The sequence below is a fragment of the Pieris brassicae genome, chromosome 12 (genome assembly GCF_905147105.1).
Source record: "Pieris brassicae chromosome 12, ilPieBrab1.1, whole genome shotgun sequence".
Taxonomy (NCBI): Eukaryota; Metazoa; Arthropoda; class Insecta; order Lepidoptera; family Pieridae; genus Pieris; species Pieris brassicae.
The window spans coordinates 2,099,051-2,117,356 of NC_059676.1; the positions used below are offsets into that span (position 1 = coordinate 2,099,051).

Consider the following 18,306-nt stretch of genomic DNA (forward strand, 5'->3'; position numbering starts at 1 on the left):
CCTGTGTTATAGAACCCTGATCCCCTACCGACCCCTATTAACAAAAAATATTATGATAAATAGCTAAAAAGTCAGAGGTTAAGACCAAGGGCTGTGGCAGTTTTTATTTAATTAAACTCGTTAGTCTTGCTTCGCATAATAATTGTATTTTTTAATACTACATATAAGTAATACAGACTTAAGTCTGTGGTACATAGTCATCCATACTTCAATATCCTAATACCATTATATAGCTGTTCACAATTTCAATTTCAAACAAATTTTTAGAATACGCCTTTTTGTGATTCGGATACAAAGCAATAATATAATTTAAATTATAATACTTAATCACTAAGGTTTACAATTCCATAATTTGGACTTAGAACTAAATATTTAGGTAACACAGGCTTCTGGTAACTTTTAATTGAGATTTCAAAGTATGTAGTTTTATTTTAATAAAACATACAAATATATTACATAAAATTTTATAAAAAAATCTACCATTATTATATAATTTCCGTAAAGTAAATTTTCAACAATAATAAAGTACCTTCATGGATTACATTTTATAAAATTTCTTTATAAATAATAAAATTACAAAAATGATAACATTCTCATATAAAAATCTAACAAAAACACAAAATAAAAAAAAAGTATCTATATATTTAAAAACGTGCTAGAATACATATTAAAATAATCTTAATATGTAATTGGCACCTTAGGAGAGATCGAACTGAGACGGATGAGTTGCAAAAACTGGGTCTTTTGTACAACATTAAGTACCAATTATTACAACCATAGCAAGAGAGAGAATGAAATCACCAACAGATTGTATCTGAATAATAAAAATATTTTGATGTTTATGTTTGTGTAAAGAGTATGAAGGACTCGGAGGTCCAAGAAATTGTTTAATATTCCTTAATCCAGGATCATATGTAACTGACATAAAAGTAACAATCGATGAATAGATACGACATAAATGACAAATCGTGTGATAAAGATTCCGTCAAAATATAATGGTCACAATTTAATTTTACTGATTACCCATTTGCTGCCAAGTGCTATGTTTTTTTTTTGTGCGCGTAAATCCAAAAATGTATGAAACATTTAAATGTTGTGGTATGTTTATAAATTCCTGTTTACAATTTCCTGAACCTGAACTTAAAAACAATAGTTACTTGCCGTGAATAAAAAGTCTGTCTTATGCACTTTATGTCGCCAAATGTTTTGTCTGGGGCCTTTTTTACTTTCGAGCCTAATTATAGCCATGAACGTCACAACTTTCCGCGACACGTCCAACAACTTGTATATTGAATATTGGAACTGTATTACCCAGATTTTATGTTTATCCAATGGTTTTGCAATTTTATAATTCCAAATTAATTTTTATTTAGAAAAAACATCCTTAAATTTACACAAAATATATCGTGGGGCTCTAGTACATAAAATTACAAGACTAGGACATTTAAAACGTTGTTACAATTGTATATTTTGTTCTATATCGGTGTCCAAACATAGCCAGTCAATTGTAGATCTTATTCCGCTGATCCATTTCTTCGAGCCACAGAATGTGGCAACATCGGCCTTGTGTGGCCTACTGCAAAACGCGAGTATCGTCAAAGACAAATATTGGGTGAATCGTCTATATCTCCATCACTTGATACATTGTTATTTTGTTCCTGGTCTTTGGATATAACAAATACAGGCTCTACATTTTCATCTTCGTTGTTAAATCTGAAATAAAATTAAATAATAAGGAAAAATCTTAAGAGTGTCGTCTATTGTTTATGATGTCCGTCTTTGGGCGCTGACATTCTAGCTTAAAAAATCTGACGAATGTGATAAAAAAAAACTATAGGAATAAAGGGCCCTGAGCGTTGTGAGTCCTACTGTTTAAACTATTTAAAATAATTGCGGTTCTTGAATCACACATAACAGAATAATTACCCAAATATTATTTTATGCTTAGTTGGATTATCGGTTGACGTAAAAATACTCACTGGTATCGAGGTCCTTCTCCCCTCATCGTGCAAATAGCATTCGTGAGAGCTTTAACATAGTTTTTGGCAAGAGTTAAAGTTTCTATCTTTGATAAACTTCGATTGTCCTTTTTAACATGCGGAATGACACGGCGGAGATCCTGAAATCAAAATACCTAAATATTAATTACTGTCGCTAATGTGTATGCTTAAGCTTAAACAGTAAAAATAGCTAACGCTACAACCTTTTTAGGTCTGGGTCACAGATTTCTGTATCTGTGTCACGATCATTGTCACCCAAGGCTAGGCTAAGCCATCTCAGACTCAGGTGATTAGCCTCCTGTGCCTTGCACACGTCCTCGACGTTTTTGGGTCTAAGGCAAGCCGATTTCCTCACGATGTTTTCCTTCATCGTTCGATCGAATGTTAAATACGCACACAGACAGAAAGTCTATAACCTCAGGGATGAGAGTCCCACGCCGAAGCCACTAGGTCAACACTGCTCATAGTAGTTGGATAGCTTTTGTAGTTCATATAATATGTAAGATACATTATTATGTGCGTAACTTCCCCATAGTCAAATGATTGACACAAATTCTAGTACAAAGGTTTATTTATCTATTCCTTAGTAAGAAACTGGCCAGTGAAAGGACGTTCCCTTCTATACAATGTAATTGTATCGAAAGGTGCCAATAATAACAACGTGATAGCATCAAGGTAACATTACCTCAAACGCTCGATTCAGTGAATGCATGCGCATACGTTCGCGTTCGTTGCTCTCCAATCTTCGTAGATTTCTTTCCCTCGCTGAGATCCCGCATCGCCTTCGCCGGCCTGGACCAGTGGAACCGCCAGACGAAGAAGAACTAGCAGCTGTTCGTCGACGACTCACTCGCCGTACCTCATCACTGCTTCCGCTGTCGTAAAAATCTAGAAAATATAATTTATTTTCTAAGCTTTATGTTACTTAGCAACTGACATTAAAAATATATATATTTGTTTATTTATAGCAGAAACAGAAACTAACACTAGGGAAACAAAAATATATTACAAGTACAAATAATACACGAGCCATACCTAATTGAAGCTAGAGTACTTTCTCCCCTACTCATAAATATATATGTTTTAACTAAAGTACTCCTCAATCTCTTTCATTACAGCGTAAATACTATTTGAGTTAACAGATTTAGTTTTTAGTTGGTATGAAAATCGTGTCTTTAATTAATTCATCCTAATTGTAATGTTTATAAAGTACATCTTCCTTAAGTTCCTAAGGAAAACAGCGAGGTCCATGAAAAGTTATATGATTAGTCGATCTAAAATTAGAACCTGCTTCCTCCTGCTAATACGTCCAGAGATACGGGAAATAGTATTAATGGTTCCGAGTACGTCTACGAAGGATTTTACTCGGACTTTGAATAAGGCGGCATGATATATTTTTACGTTTTTAACATTTTTATCTCAAGTACAAATGATATGCCTATGCTTTTAAAGTGATTAAACTTCTTCAAACCTAATACGTATGCAAAAAGTATTTCTAGGAACAAATGAAATTTTATCTATATTAAATTAATCGCAAAATATATCCGACCAATTCTATTATTTTTTCCTATTCTTTGAACTCTGATAAAGGTTTTTATAGAGAGAAAATGATTCCGGAAAAGCGAATTTATGGGGTAGCATAGCAGAATGTTCCATATCACACTAAAACATCATATTAATGCGAGAAATTGGCGAGTGCAGCTAGTTCTTATAATAAAAACAATCAAGCAGTTGTTTAAAAATTACAAAGTGATCTAACAAATTTAGACGTTCGAAAATTGGATCGTTAAAATAGCTTCAACCCACATTTCTAGGCCGTTAGTTAGGTGATAACTATCGTTGCATATATTCCTAATTAAATTCAAAAAATATTATTAATGGGTTTTCTCATTAATCCACTTTACTTTTATTGATAAGAATATATTTTTAAAATATTATTTTCAGTCTTCATGCATTACCTACACCTTTTTCTTTGCAATTGCATGCATCGCAATTTTAACGGGTTTTATCTTGCTTCCTAGTCTAATAATATACTAAACATTATTCGAAGACTATCACAAAAATAAGGTGCGTTTATTAGCATAGACTATAGAACTTGTCTCTATAATACACATGTATTATTTTTAATCGTTCTTTTTTTAAATAATTTTATGGCCTGGTAACGAGACCCTTAAGTCAAGTCTTATTTACGGTCACTAATTCACATGTTATTTTTAACCGTATTAATGAGCAATAGACAATAATCATCAATGTTACTATTAAATTAAAACAGCACGATTTTTGTTACGTGATGCTGGCAACGATTTGCGTAAGACCGATGCAGACTAATCGATTATAACGCTACGGACTTTCGTCATGCTCTTATCAATATCGTCATATTCGCTAGGGTTGCACGCATAATGTGTTTTATAATAATTCATTATCGTGTCGCTTCGATTGAGACTATAATTAATACAGAGACGTAATATACGTGGCAAGCCATGCTATATATACTAGTGACCTTAACGTTGAAAAAATATATACCTAAACCTTTCACATTAATCATTCTATAACTAACCATCATATGGGTGAACCGCAATTCATTCCGTGCAGTGTGTGAGTTTAGCGGTGGAGAACTTGTTTTGATATGATAAAAGTTAGACATATGTTGTCATGGAATTTTTGGAGGCATTAACAAGCTGCAACAACTTTTCTCTAATACTCAATCATATACCTCTTATTGTAAAGGCATCGTAGGTAACTAACGCAAACTTTAACTCTCTATAATATTAAAAAAGGTATGTCAAAAAAGCTAATAAATTAATTGGCATTTATATTTTCGTTTTATTACAGAGAACTTACCAGTTAACTTAAGTTAACTAACAAGTTACCAGGTACGCGAATAAAGAAAGTATGTTATTAATCTTACCACCAGTCTGTTCAATTTTATCAGCATCTTCAGCTTTGTCATCGTAACACTCGGTTTCATCATATTTAAGCATTTGGTTCGGAGACGCCACTTCAGTCCCTCCGCCTTCACTGCTAGCCCATTGGGGCATATTGAGTTCTGTAAATTAACAAAAAAAAAATGAACATTTTGTACATTTTTCCTTTAAGTTAGAGGAATATATTAAAGTATTCGAAATTTGTTTTTTGTTTCATCATCGGACGTCTAGACATATGAAATTCCACCCTTATCATAACGAAACGTCCGTCGTTCAACAACTGAGCGTACGCGCGCCGCACAACTATGACGAAGCAGATGCCCACTGAAGTATTTTTTAAGGTCCTTTAAGGGAAAGGTTAAGACAAGTGCGTACCAATTCTTAAAAGGCCGGCAACTTGCGAACCTTCTGCCAATGTGAGTGTCTATGGGCGGCGCTTAAATAAAAAATTCCTTATGGTGACGTTGATCTCATTGCATGTATGAAACCATGAACTTCCGAACGAAAACAAACAACAACAACATTGTTTTGTTAACATGAAAAAAGTATTATCGCAGGGGTATTAAACTCAGAACCTCCAGGCTAGGGTTGGGTCTTGTGTACTAAGGTGGAGATCAGTTATATACATTCTATTTTTGAGTTTATTTAAAAAATGAAAATGTCTTCTACTTGGTATTTTTAACACATATCAAGTAAATCTTGCGGTAAAGATTACTAGAATTCATTAATTATGCATTGGTATTTATAATTATGTAATTACCGATAATAAACCATATTTTGTTACTAACTCATACTCTCATAAGTGCATAATACCTATAATAAATAATGTCAATAGGACGACCGTGTCGAATATAGCATTATAACATGCGTATTTAATTTAATAACACACCAGGTTATAATGATATTAATATATTTCAATACTTAATAACATTTGATTGATATCAACCTAGTTTTAAATTTAGACGTGAAGTGTTACAATTATAACAGTTTTTTGTTGCCAGGAACGAATTATCTACTAGTAGTACTATTATTATAAAATACTAGCTGCCCCCGCGAACATCGTTTCTCCCTAATGTGATTTCACTTTGCCTATCGTTTAGTTCAAACTCGTACCTACATAGCACATTTTGCTATGTTACCCCGGACACTGTTTTCGTTTTTCTGGAATAAAAACTTTTCAGATTTTTCTGTGAATTTTTCTCTATATAAACTTCTTCAAGTTCAAGTCATAAGTTTTAAATTAACAAATAAAATATAGGCATTGATCGTAGAGCATGTATTTTTGTGTGTTGTATCATAAAAAATTAAAAAACTTTGTCTAAAAAATAAAAAAAATAATAAGGGTTTACCGGACCACCCTTAACATATAGGGGAATGAAAAATAGATGTTGTCCGATTCGCAGACCTAACCGAGATGCACACAATTTTATTTATTAACACTTCGTTACATTACAATATAAAAAATAATTGAACATAAAAGTTTAATATTTAATTGAACAATAAAGTTTAATTACAAACACCGTGTCAAGAGAAATTTATGTATTAGATGAAACCATCTACTATCTTACCATCTACTCGCAAAACTGTTTAGTTTTCTTTAGTTAGATCTTTATAGAACGTCATTTCCGGAAATCAATTTTGATAACTCTTTTACCAGTAGAAAGCAGATTATTCTTGAATAACATAGACAATAGGACGATTGACAGATATGTTTTAATACGCGGGAAACAGCATATGTTCGAAATACATAATTTAGTTAGACACATTTTTATTTTAATTGATTTGGATTTTATTTAAATTATAATTGATAATAGTTACGTCCACTATTTAGAATTGTATAGTGAGTGTTTAGTGCTTTTTGAGAACTATCGTGAGGCAAGGTATTAGCTTCAGTCTAACCTCTCTTTGTTCCCAAACTAATAGAATTTCTCCAAATCCTTACGGCTGATAATATTGTGTGCCTTTCTTCCTGGTAAGAAGATATTGTAACGAGGTATGTACTCAGGACTTATTATTCTAGTATAAGATTGTGTATCGACGGCCACCGAACCGTTCTTCGTGGTACAGCATATATTAGACAAATAAGGCTTTTAACTGAAAGTGATTTCCGACATATACTCTTAGGTTAACGCGAACACAGCGGGATATTAATTACTTAACAGCAGTAACGTGTCAATTTAGATGATAATAGATGATGAAGGCGGGAAAATAAGGCAGACAGGCGTCCGGGTTGCTAGGCAACCGACAATGGCTGCGTCCATACGGCGCCACTTGTCAATTGCTTATAACAGTCTGACGCCCTTTCACAATAAATTTGCTTTTGCTTAAACAAAAATGAATTATGTCGCTTATGGTTTTGCACGTATTTTAAAAATGATTAGTTTCTATATTAAACCAAATTTCAAAAAAAGAGTCGTAGAAGGATTGTGCTACGTATCGGCTAGGAATATATTAGGAAGTAGCAAATTAGTTACGAATTTGGGAGAGGTTCATATGAAATTAAAAAAAAATATTCGGGTAAGATGCCGTCTTTAGACACCTCTAAATACACATTCTTTTGTCTTTGAAATATTTTAGTTTTGACTATGTTATGTTGTTATGTCTCCATATTATTCGAGCCCATGGACAAAGGCTCAACCAACACGTGAAATTGTTGACGCTATTCTACTTCTTGATACCGAGCCGAGTTACAAGATAAAAAAGTACAAAACCATTCGAATTAGTGATAGTTTAAGTACTAAACAAGTGGTATGTGGAAAAAAATGTGGTATGTATTTTTATTGGACATTTAGTTAAATATTTTTTTAGTAAATTAGGCCAGCTTTAAATTACTTATTAGCTTAAGTTAGGCTAGATCGTAATATTTAATTATGCCTTTGTACAGACATTTTATAAAAAAAATCTCCTGCGAAAAAGGCCAGTATTAATAGATTTTAGCTTTTACACATTGAAAGAAAACAATCTTTTTACCGGTCCGTCACCGTGATCACGCACGCTGTAAAGCACGCGAAACGTCGAAAATTAATTTAAATTTAAAATTATGTAAATAATTATAAGTTTATAATTATACAAATAGCTTTAATCCGGTAAAAAATTGTTTTCTTTTAAATTTGGTCTTATTTATCTTGGTATGTTTACCCTAGGTGTACCTGTTTATACTGTTGCTATGAGATATAAATTGTTTAACATTGAGATTCCAATCTGGGTCTGGGAGATATAACATAAAATTGATTATAACGGGCTTGTATTTCTTGATAATGTAGGTCAACAGGACATTGAGACAAATTCATTGCATAATATTAAAAATATTTAATAATAACTGGTTAGACTGGCTGATTATATGATTATCGATGTTGAGTATACGTATATAAGCTTTGACAATAGCGAACAAAGCCGTCTGTATGGACAAAAGTATATTGAGGCAGCCGTAACCCGCTATCGAAACACATCTGAAACTGACATTAGCTCACGCTTGATCACGTGACAATTTCAATTCAAATTTGACGATAACTGGTTAAATACTTTTGTCTATGCCCCTGGTTCCCTCTCTCTCTCTCGATAGCGCTGACAAATATTTTAAGCCGGCTCCAGATTCACGCGAGGTGTCTTCTAAAGCCTCTCGGCACGAGTCTGAACGAGTGCTCGCCATCCTCACTCTCGATTTATTTAATTGCTCCCCATATCTACTACAAGTTTACAGCAAAAATATAAATAAAAAATATGCCATGCGGTATAAATATTATTTGAGCCTTCCCTACCATAGCGTAATGGATGAAGTTGGCGTCCACATGCCACTTCGAGAACACTAAACACCATCCCAACCCGTTGGTGCGTAAAGGATCAATTATTACCCTATTCCGACAAAAAAGGCCCGAAGGAGGCCCCGACACATACTCACCGATCCGGATGATCCAATCACTGTAGCTGCCAACAATGAATTAAAAGCCGCACGCGCGGCAAACAACAATAGTCACAAACAGATTAGGGTAAAAAACCGTCTTTACCGGAGAAGGCGTGGACCTTTATTTCGTACTTTGCTCACTTCAGTGAGCTTCCGATCTGCTCTTTAGGCGGTTAACCACCCCGCGACGGCCCAAGCCGAGGACCGAATCTTACAGGAGACGCCCTCCTGCTAGTCGCGGGAAAAACGCTCATTCAGGCCGAGCTACGATCGCCAAAATAGCTCGAGCTGAGCTGTAAAGGCCTTTAAGGCAGCGAGATTCCATTCCATGAAAAAAGGATGTGGCCCTTAACTTCATGTTTAAATACCTAGGTAACACTGAAAATGTTTAGAAAATTAAAAACGGCTCAATGTAGAAAGTTACCAATACTTTTATTGCGTTTCGAAGTAATCTCCGTTCCTCTTTACACATCGTCGCATTCGATGGAACCACTGAGAAAAGCGGTGGGCCCATTCTTTCTTAGGGGTCTCTTCTATGGAATTTTCGTACGTTTTCACCGCATCTTCAGGGCTCGTAAAGCGAATACCTCGAATTTATCTTTAGTCCTTGGGAATAAATGCAAGTCGCAGGGTGCCAGGTCAGGACTGTATGGCGGATGACTCTTATCTCGACACCTGCCATAGTCAAATATTCAACAGTCCGTTTTGCGGAATGCGCTGAAGCAATTGACGATGTCAAATACAACATTTGAGTCACCGCCGTGGAATTTATCTAACATTTGCCGACACCAGTCCATGCGAAGGTGTTTCTGGTCTGGTGGAATCCATCTGGTACAAATCGTACTTCCTGATACCTGAATGTTCGTGTAATATTTTTTTAACATGACTGATATCAATGCCATTTTCACGTGTAACAAGAGTTTTAGATTTGCCGCCAATTCACAAAAACAAATGACAAATGAATGCATAAGGTTACATAAGGTTACCAAAGAATTCTAAAATTGAATTTCAAAAAAGTTTTCATTAGCAATGTTTCTAACTGGCCTAAACAAGTTTCTAAACATTTTCAGTGTTACCCAGGTAACTCCTTTGACGGATATTATATTCTTTCATTTATTTATAATTTACTTGAAAAGTTGGAGTATAAGAGTCCTTTAGTAAATTTATATTTAAAGATATTCATTTTTAGATTTTAGAAAAACAAATATATACATCATTAGTTTTTCGTATATTTTTTGTTATTAACTATAATCTGAATTAATTTGTGTGTACAAAATTTCAATATTTTAGTCTATAGCTTGAATTAGCCGTCGGAATACCTGTTAAATATATGCAATTTAATCTACATTGAATAATATAACGTTGTTTTGTTTTAAAATCCTATTCAAAGTAATTAAATAGAGCGAGCTATTACAAGTTACTTTCACCAAAACCGAGCAATCTTTCCGTAAATAAATTTGAAAGTGATTTTTCTATTATGTACTCTGAATATATTAAACTTAATTTTAAGTTAAAAATTTACGTAACATGCGCATTCAAAGCAATTTGTTAAGGTAAATCAATATATATAACCCGGAAGTTGGGTCGATTACGATAACTTTAAAGGTTAAAAGTCGCAGAAATGTGTCCCTTGGCCCGTTAATGGGTAACCCATTTCAAATACACATTGTAGCGATTCTTCGGTTTTAAAGAACACGCTGAACAATAAACGGCGAATTGAAGGCAAAGTAAACTAACAATGTTCTGCAATAATTTTACACCACAATTACGTCGTAATCGTATTGAATTGATCAATTACGTATGTATTTAAGGCACGCTAATTCGTAATTACATCCGAATCTCGTCGAAATTTTGAATTTTATGTGTAACAGTGTTCTAAATTCGTTATCTTGACAAACAAATACATTTTTTTCAAGATGCTTATTTTGACGGAAATCATTAGCTGGAAGGATTTTAATCGAATGTTGTTGTATAATCGCCATTTTGGTACCAATCATAGATCTAAGTCATGTATCACCTCGACATCGATCGTTCTACAACTGAGCAACTTTCCCCGCGGACCACCACTATGTGGAACCAGCTGAACTCAACTCAACTGAAGTATTTCCGAACCAATTTGTCTAAGGTCAAATTCGTCCTTCACAAAAAGAGCGTACCGATTGTGAAAAGGCCGGCAAGTCACTCACAAGTCCTCTGGCATTGAGAGTGTAATCAGGGTAGCCCCGTGTTCTATAAGAAAATGCGCAACGAAGGCATACACCTTCATTCAATTTTCAATAATCTATTCGGATCTTATTCTGGGCATTTCCTGTGGCTTCAAAGATGAAGTGTGTTTGTAAATCTACAGCAATATATTACTTATATCCAGTCGACCACTGATGGCAATAATGACAAATGACAGCTGAAGTAGGCATATTCAAGTAATTCGTAATAATATTGTTTTTTTTCAAAAAAGCGTTTAGAACATGTGTATTTACGTCATAAGTGTACACAGGTGTTATCTGTTTAAAATGCGCATTGTTTTTGTAGTAGAAATGAAATTTTCAACGCGAACTGAATAAAAATAATGCACTCTGTATTGCATGCACGTCATTGGCTCCCTCGTATGCTTTAGACTGGTCATGGCATGTCTCCTCTAGCATATTCTAGGCGCGATCCAATACAATTTCTGTGTACCTTACACAGAAAACGTATTGGACTTTTACATACGGGAGTCCTAATTCGCGCTAATTCTCAACTCTTAATCACCCTAAAACTTTCATAATATCTCAGTTGTGAACTTGGTTTGTCCACTTTCCATTTTTGGATACGTACCTTTATTAAAATCTTCTGTCTCTGAGGAAGTAAAAGAGATAGCGAGGAATGATTGGAAAATAGTAGCCAAAATGAGAGACAAATGGGGGAATTTGGAGCAGGCCTTCTCTCCGAGGATAACACAAAATGTAGTAATCCTTATTATTAGTACTCGAATATAGGCATTTTTTTAGTCTCGTCCTTATAGTTAAAAATGAGACTGTTTTCACGTGACTGAGCATACATTTTTTATAGTTTCGAAATAAATACAATACAATTATTTCAAGTATAATAAGTAGTAGTAACTAATATTGAAAGACAAACGAGCCTACGGGAGGCCCAAAAAGGGTAGTCATTGCAGCCCATGGACACTCATTGTACACACCTATCGTTGCCGGCCTTCGAGGAGAAGTATACTCATTCTTTATACAATTGGAGGTTTTATCTCCCAGAGAAGACGACCACTGAGAGTCGATTCCACAGTTAGCAAAAGAAAGTATCTTGTGAAATGGACCGTGAAAGACTTTCAGCCATCAAGGTGATGCGGATAAAACATTGATCTCTTCAGCATTTCTCATAAAGAATAGAATAATTTTAATTATATACCTTTATACTATTTGTGCACCTCTTAAAGCACTTGACTAAATATATATTTTTTATTAATAAAGTTAATTTAATTTTTTATATACCTATAAGTGTCTAATATCTATTACACTATCACCACACACACACTATCAGTTGGTTACACTAGTAACAAAACGATTTATTTTTAATCTGAACACAGGGAATTAAGTTGATTAAAGTAAACCAGGCGCTGACATTTCGGTGACATTTCAAATCGTGGTCCATAATGGTAATCGTCGAGGTCGCTCGCTTATAACCTATCTACTCTAAGAATTAAAAACAAAATACTATGTGATGTGCATGTATCACAGGACAAACTTTTCTTTGTCAATATTCAGTATCAAACGATATTTGTATATTCAAAAGTTTTGACACATTGCATTGATTTTTTCGTACCTTAATGAAGAGATAGTATCTCGAAGTAGAATAACATTTATTATTGTAGTTCAATATCACGAAACTTTCGTGCGACTAAGATATTTTGAGTAAGTGTCAGAACTTAAAAGCTTAAATATAAAATACCCCAGTTCTAAAGAAATCTTGATTCCCCCTAAATGAGGTTCATGCAAACATAACCTAAAAATTGCATTCATTCTACGCCTGGTTTATGACAAATTTCTGCCAATGCGAATTTGTGTTTATTACAAACTCCTTAAATACATACCTATAATTTAATATTTGTACAAAGTTGAAGCTTTAATCGTGACGTCATAAGGCACTATACGCATGGCGGCCTTCGCTATTGCGGTCCAATACTTTCACCTTGCCTTAGTCCACTTACAAAATATTGGTCGACAGTATTGTTACTTCAAAATGCCACAGAAGAACAATACATATAGCAGGGAAATGTGTGAACGTAATGAATTACGTTTTATTACAGTCTCGATATTACTCTAGCAATTTATTATACGTGTAATTATCTTATACGTAATATTAAATTGTTGTACTAGCGTTCCAGCTTTGATTTCATTTAACACAATCTATCAAGTTGTTCAGTCACAGTTCACTCACACTATACTTAAAAAAAAACAAGTTTGGTCACTGTGGCTGAGTACCTTTAACGCTGGCAGCATTTCCTCGCTGTATTGCGATATTTATTCGTTGAGCGAGAAAAGCACCAGCTCTGGGGTCACCGCCACTCACACACTATCTACCAGGCGCCCGCTTAAATCTTTCATAAGCGCCTATGCACTTGAACTCCATAGCCCAAGAGTCTCTACTCCAAAGGGAACAAAATCGAAGTTAGAGGAAGGACTATATTTAAGCCATTTATTAAGTACAAGGCAGGTGAGACGAGGTTAACAGGTCCACACAAGTAGCATGACAAATGAAAAAGAATAACAACCTGCACTCTTTTGGCAATGGAGGCCATAGTGACCAAGGCTACTGACTTCAAAGGCACAGGGACATTTATGGGGAATACATATGGTTAAGAACATTTTAAATACTTTATATTTGATTGTTATGTTTAGGTATTATTTAGTAGGTAATGTCATAAATTCTTTCAAAATTTAAAACAAATTCCATAATCTAAATTTAAATTAAGATTAAAAACAAATGACACCTTAAAGAAAAATACTCCTTTTTGTCCCAATTCTTCGTAATTAAATGGCGTATACGTCCTTGTCATTTTTTTAAAAAGTGAACACTTAAATTAAATATATTCTCTATGCCATATATAGAGTATATACGAGTAGGACATGCGTATTAGATAATTAATTTAGACAATGCGATGTAACGACAGTGCGTTTGTTATTTAAATAACTCCGTGTACAATTTGTATTATCATATCTATGCATAATCATATTAGGGAATAAGAAATCTTCAAGAATTGTTCCCCTCAATAGGACCTGAAGCACACACATTTTTTTTATATTATAGAAGATGCTATCTGTGGGTTTCCAGTTTGAGAACATTATATAGCAGAAAAAGATTTTTTCTAGTTTTAAATTGTTTATATAATAAAGTAGAGGTGAAGCGTGAACGCTGATACCTAGTCCAGCCATAGGTTCTGCTACAACTGAAAATGTATTGTTTTTGAGTTAAGTAATGTATTAAAATTTATACTAATATATAAAAGTCTCAGCAAAAAATAAAAAAAACATATTTTATAGATCCACTCTCTTTAATTGTAAAGATTAATTAAGGGCATGTACTGTATATCGACGGTAAGCACCGAGCTCCAGGTCTTGTTTTATAATATAAACAAAGTCCTAGCGAGAATTTTCATTCATCATAAAATGTTTGCTTCCTAATGGGGTTTTGGATTTAACAGCAAAACAGCCTTTGTAGTTTTACAGCACGCGAAGGCTCTGATTTTTCTGGTTTTCGACAGACAAAGTGTTGTTGTCTTTGTTGATAGTACGATATACGAACATACGGATGATACTAAGCTTTTGAAGTGGAATATGACTGACGGCTCCATGCCCATTTTGTGCAAGGCGATCACTGCAATCCTATATTCTTTAACACCCCATTCCATATTGTAATTTGATAATGAACACGAAAAAATACGTGAAATGGCGCCAATTAGAAAAAAGGTTTTAAAATAATATACGTGTTCCAAATTCATAATAATTAAAAAGTTGAAAAAAGAAAAGTTTCTATGTAACAGTATTTATGGCCAGTATTTATAGTTAATCCTGATATTCTGCTACTTAAAGCCCTCTGCTACCTTCTGTCGATAGTAGATATAAAAAATAGAACAAGCAACGTCGTTGCTATAAAGTTGATATGTGCAATAATCCACATAACTTATAAACCTTCTAATCCCAAACAATATTTCGCAAAACGTGATTATAGCGAGCACGAAATACGTGATATTGTAGAAGCATGCATCTTCGACGTGTTTTTTAATTAATGTTCTGTAATTGTTATATTTCTCGTAATAAAATTTTCATCTGATTAAACATTTAACAATTGATGTAATTTCTTATTATGTTCGCTTATGAAGGTCTGTTGTTAAAGTAGTAATAATTTATGTTACGCGATTCAATAAATAATATTCATTTTAAAATGTTACGAGGAAATTTTTAGAATAACGATTTTAATATTTATTACATTTATCTAAGTTCAAGCGGGCAGTATACTTAGAATTTAAATATATCATATTTTGAACCATAAAACAAGGAAGTTGCCATGGAACAGACATTTTGTTAAATTAAAATGCCAGTTTTTGATTTAACCATCAAAAATTTGGATTATTATTGATATAACGAAAAAATTCAAAACAAGTCGTGGGCATGAAAGTTGTAAGACACGTGCGAACCTATCAATCGTACGGTAGACAACTTCGTGCAGTTAATGATAAGGTCTAGTTTTACTTTTAATTTGTATTGGTACTATGATGAAGATTCAGTTTAGTTGTTCCCCAATGCTTCCTTACGCTTTTTATTGATGTAACGATGTTTATGTTACGTGTCAATTTATCTATTTAACTGTTGTTTTATACGACATGACCTGTATGCCTGAAAGCTGTCTAGTATCTACGATTTCAATAGCATTCTTTACTAAAAGATCACTATCTCTGCTGTGCCTTTAGTGTTAATGTATAATATACAGCGAAAGTTGTATTACGTCAATAAAACACTTAAAAAGAAGTAATTATAACGCCCACTCTTGTACGTCATCAGAAATGATTTTGCACGTAGACTTCCTAAGCACTTTGGTTCTCTGTGCTGTAATAAAAATGTATCTACCAAATCTTTTATATGAAATACACCTCAAATGGCAAGTAGAAATAAGGAGAAATAATAATAATACCAGAAGGTTTTCTTATGAAATTAAGGCGGATGAGCCCGCGAGTCACGGTTATTGAATAAATCCCATTAATTCAAAGAAGCAGAAATAATCTTAGATTGTATGTCATTATTTATTTATTTAAATTTGCACTAACACTGTCAGGATAAAGAAGAAACGAAAATAAACAAGTGGAAATTATTATTAATTATCACTACAAATATCTAAAAAAAAATCTAGACAGTTTCTAGTATGACTTGAAATTGTAAGATAGATACAGCATTTTTATGTAATTGTCAAAAAAACTGTGTCTTGCAGTCTTAAATTCTACTAAAGTAGTGTTGAATCAATATGCTAAACGTTTACGTTACAATTTTTTAAATGGAAAAACAAGCTATCAGTAAAATTATTACAACGCTCAATTAAAACTTGTCAAAATTATAACTATGTTAAAATTAGTTTATAATTCTTTTTAGTTAAATACATTTCTTCCTTGTAAACCTACAAAACCTACCGTCAAAATTATCGTATATTCGTATAAAATTATCGTATATATATATATATATATTTAGCATTTTTTTTATGGCCCGCACAGTTTGTGCATTGTGGCCCAGGGTAAAAACAGGGAAACGGGTAAAAAATATAATTATATATTTAGCATTTGACAATAGCACTACTTATAAACTCCTAAAGCATTTGAGTTGTTTAAGACGTAGTCTGTTGTTTATTTTAAATTTTTAAATATATTTTGGTCATCGAGATAATATAGTTTTATTAATAACAACACTTATATTGTTGCAATCTGTACACAATTTTCCTTTAAGTAGTGCTATTATCGCATTACATTAATTTACAATGTCTTTGATAACCTTTTTATACTCGTTGACCAAACTTGTAAAGCTATCTAGGCTAAAAATTGAGTCTAGCATATAAAACTACATTTTGCACATAGTATATTTCATATACATTCTAGAACGTTAGCTGAAAAGTCTACACGAGTAAATAGTCTGTGATCTTTTTAAATATATACTAAATTAACTAATTAATTAAACCAATGGCACGACATTATTTTCATTAGTTTCTTTGATAATTTCATTTTATAGGGAAGTGGTTAGTTGTTGGATGAACAGACATAACATAATGGTGCGTGATGTCAGTTGTCAACGAGGATAGGACTTAAGTTATTCCCAATCAAAATGAAATGTCGTTTCGTCTTTTGTTTTACATTCCCACGTCTATTGTCACTTTTCTGACATATGTCGTTTTTTGGTGAGTCTTGACGGTTCCGTCACAATATTTACATAGAAATAATCCATCGCAGTCAGTGAGACTAGCCTGCTTTAAGATTAGGCTAACACTGTTTTTATACTCAAAGGCAGTTATTACAAATGTATTTGTGCGGTAATGTAAAAATGTAAGATATTAAATAACAGAATACTATGCATATAATTATTTTTATGTCAAAAGATAATTATTACTGTAATTTACGACAAGCTTTAAATAAATCGATAAGTGTCGTTATTATCGTTATCACAAGTTTGTTTGCTACGTGTAATTTGCATTACCTACGCTATTGTATGTATTTAAACTATGTATATATTTTGTTAGTTCAAAATAGGTATTGAAAGTTTCGATCGCATTTGACACGTTACGGCGGATTCATTTTATATCACATATTTTTAATTGGTATTGTTAGCAAATATCCTTATTTTAATTGTCTTTTCTAGACTGATAGAACATTAGATTAGAACGACTAAAACTTTACTTGGGCCTGACCTGTTGAGCTGATTGTGCCAGAATCATTTTTTAAACAGGTTTCATTATTATACCTACTTAATGTTCTAATGATGAACAATAAAGAAGTAGGAATATTTACTATACTCAGCATTAGGAAAAGTTATGTTACATTGATTATTCGTAATACTTAGAATTCATATTTAAAAATACTGTACTGTAACGTGGATATGAACAAGCTTTGTTTTATATCCACGTGTGCTTACGTTGGTTTTATCCAAATTAAAAATTGCAAAACCTTGATGAAAAAAAAAAGATTTTGAAAATTACAATTCAAAGTTGTATGTAATCGTTTCCTATTGTAATTTTCCCTTTCACTGACACGTAGGTAAATTTTAATATCTTACCTTGAAGAGCCGTTGTGACGTGGTCCTGGATGTTTTAATCACTGTATCATAGTTGAAATTGATTTTGAACTGTGGCGAAAGTGATAGTTTTCGCGTGTACGCGATTAGCAAGACGTGTCAATTTTTAACGATATCACGCACGGGCAGCCTCCACGACGGCTTGGTACGATGTGAAATGTGATTGG

At 33.2% G+C, this 18,306-nt stretch overlaps 1 protein-coding gene across 1 annotated transcript; it reads right to left on the reverse strand.

Moving 5' to 3' along the window:
* Nucleotides 1–124: 124 nt before the first annotated feature.
* Nucleotides 125–18,302, reverse strand: LOC123717380 (class A basic helix-loop-helix protein 15-like). Its single transcript, XM_045673336.1, has 5 exons — nt 18,122–18,302; nt 4,909–5,046; nt 2,686–2,888; nt 1,980–2,119; nt 125–1,713 (listed from the first exon to the last, which is right to left on the reverse strand). Exons 2-5 carry the CDS (start codon nt 5,036–5,038, stop codon nt 1,596–1,598), a joined length of 591 nt encoding a protein of 196 aa, XP_045529292.1. The 5' UTR covers nt 5,039–5,046; nt 18,122–18,302; the 3' UTR covers nt 125–1,595.
* Nucleotides 18,303–18,306: the final 4 nt, after the last annotated feature.

What these genes read in the sequence shown, in the direction of transcription:
- LOC123717380 (XM_045673336.1), bottom strand. Translation starts at nt 5,038, where the DNA reads ATGCCCCAATGGGCTAGCAGTGAAGGCGGAGGGACTGAAGTGGCGTCT. An exon ending in TAAAATTGAACAGACTGGTG is followed by an intron (nt 2,889 to 4,908) that starts GTAAGATTAATA and finishes TATATTTTCTAG; the next exon opens with ATTTTTACGACAGCGGAAGC. An exon ending in GGAGAAGGACCTCGATACCA is followed by an intron (nt 1,714 to 1,979) that starts GTGAGTATTTTT and finishes ATTTTATTTCAG; the next exon opens with ATTTAACAACGAAGATGAAA.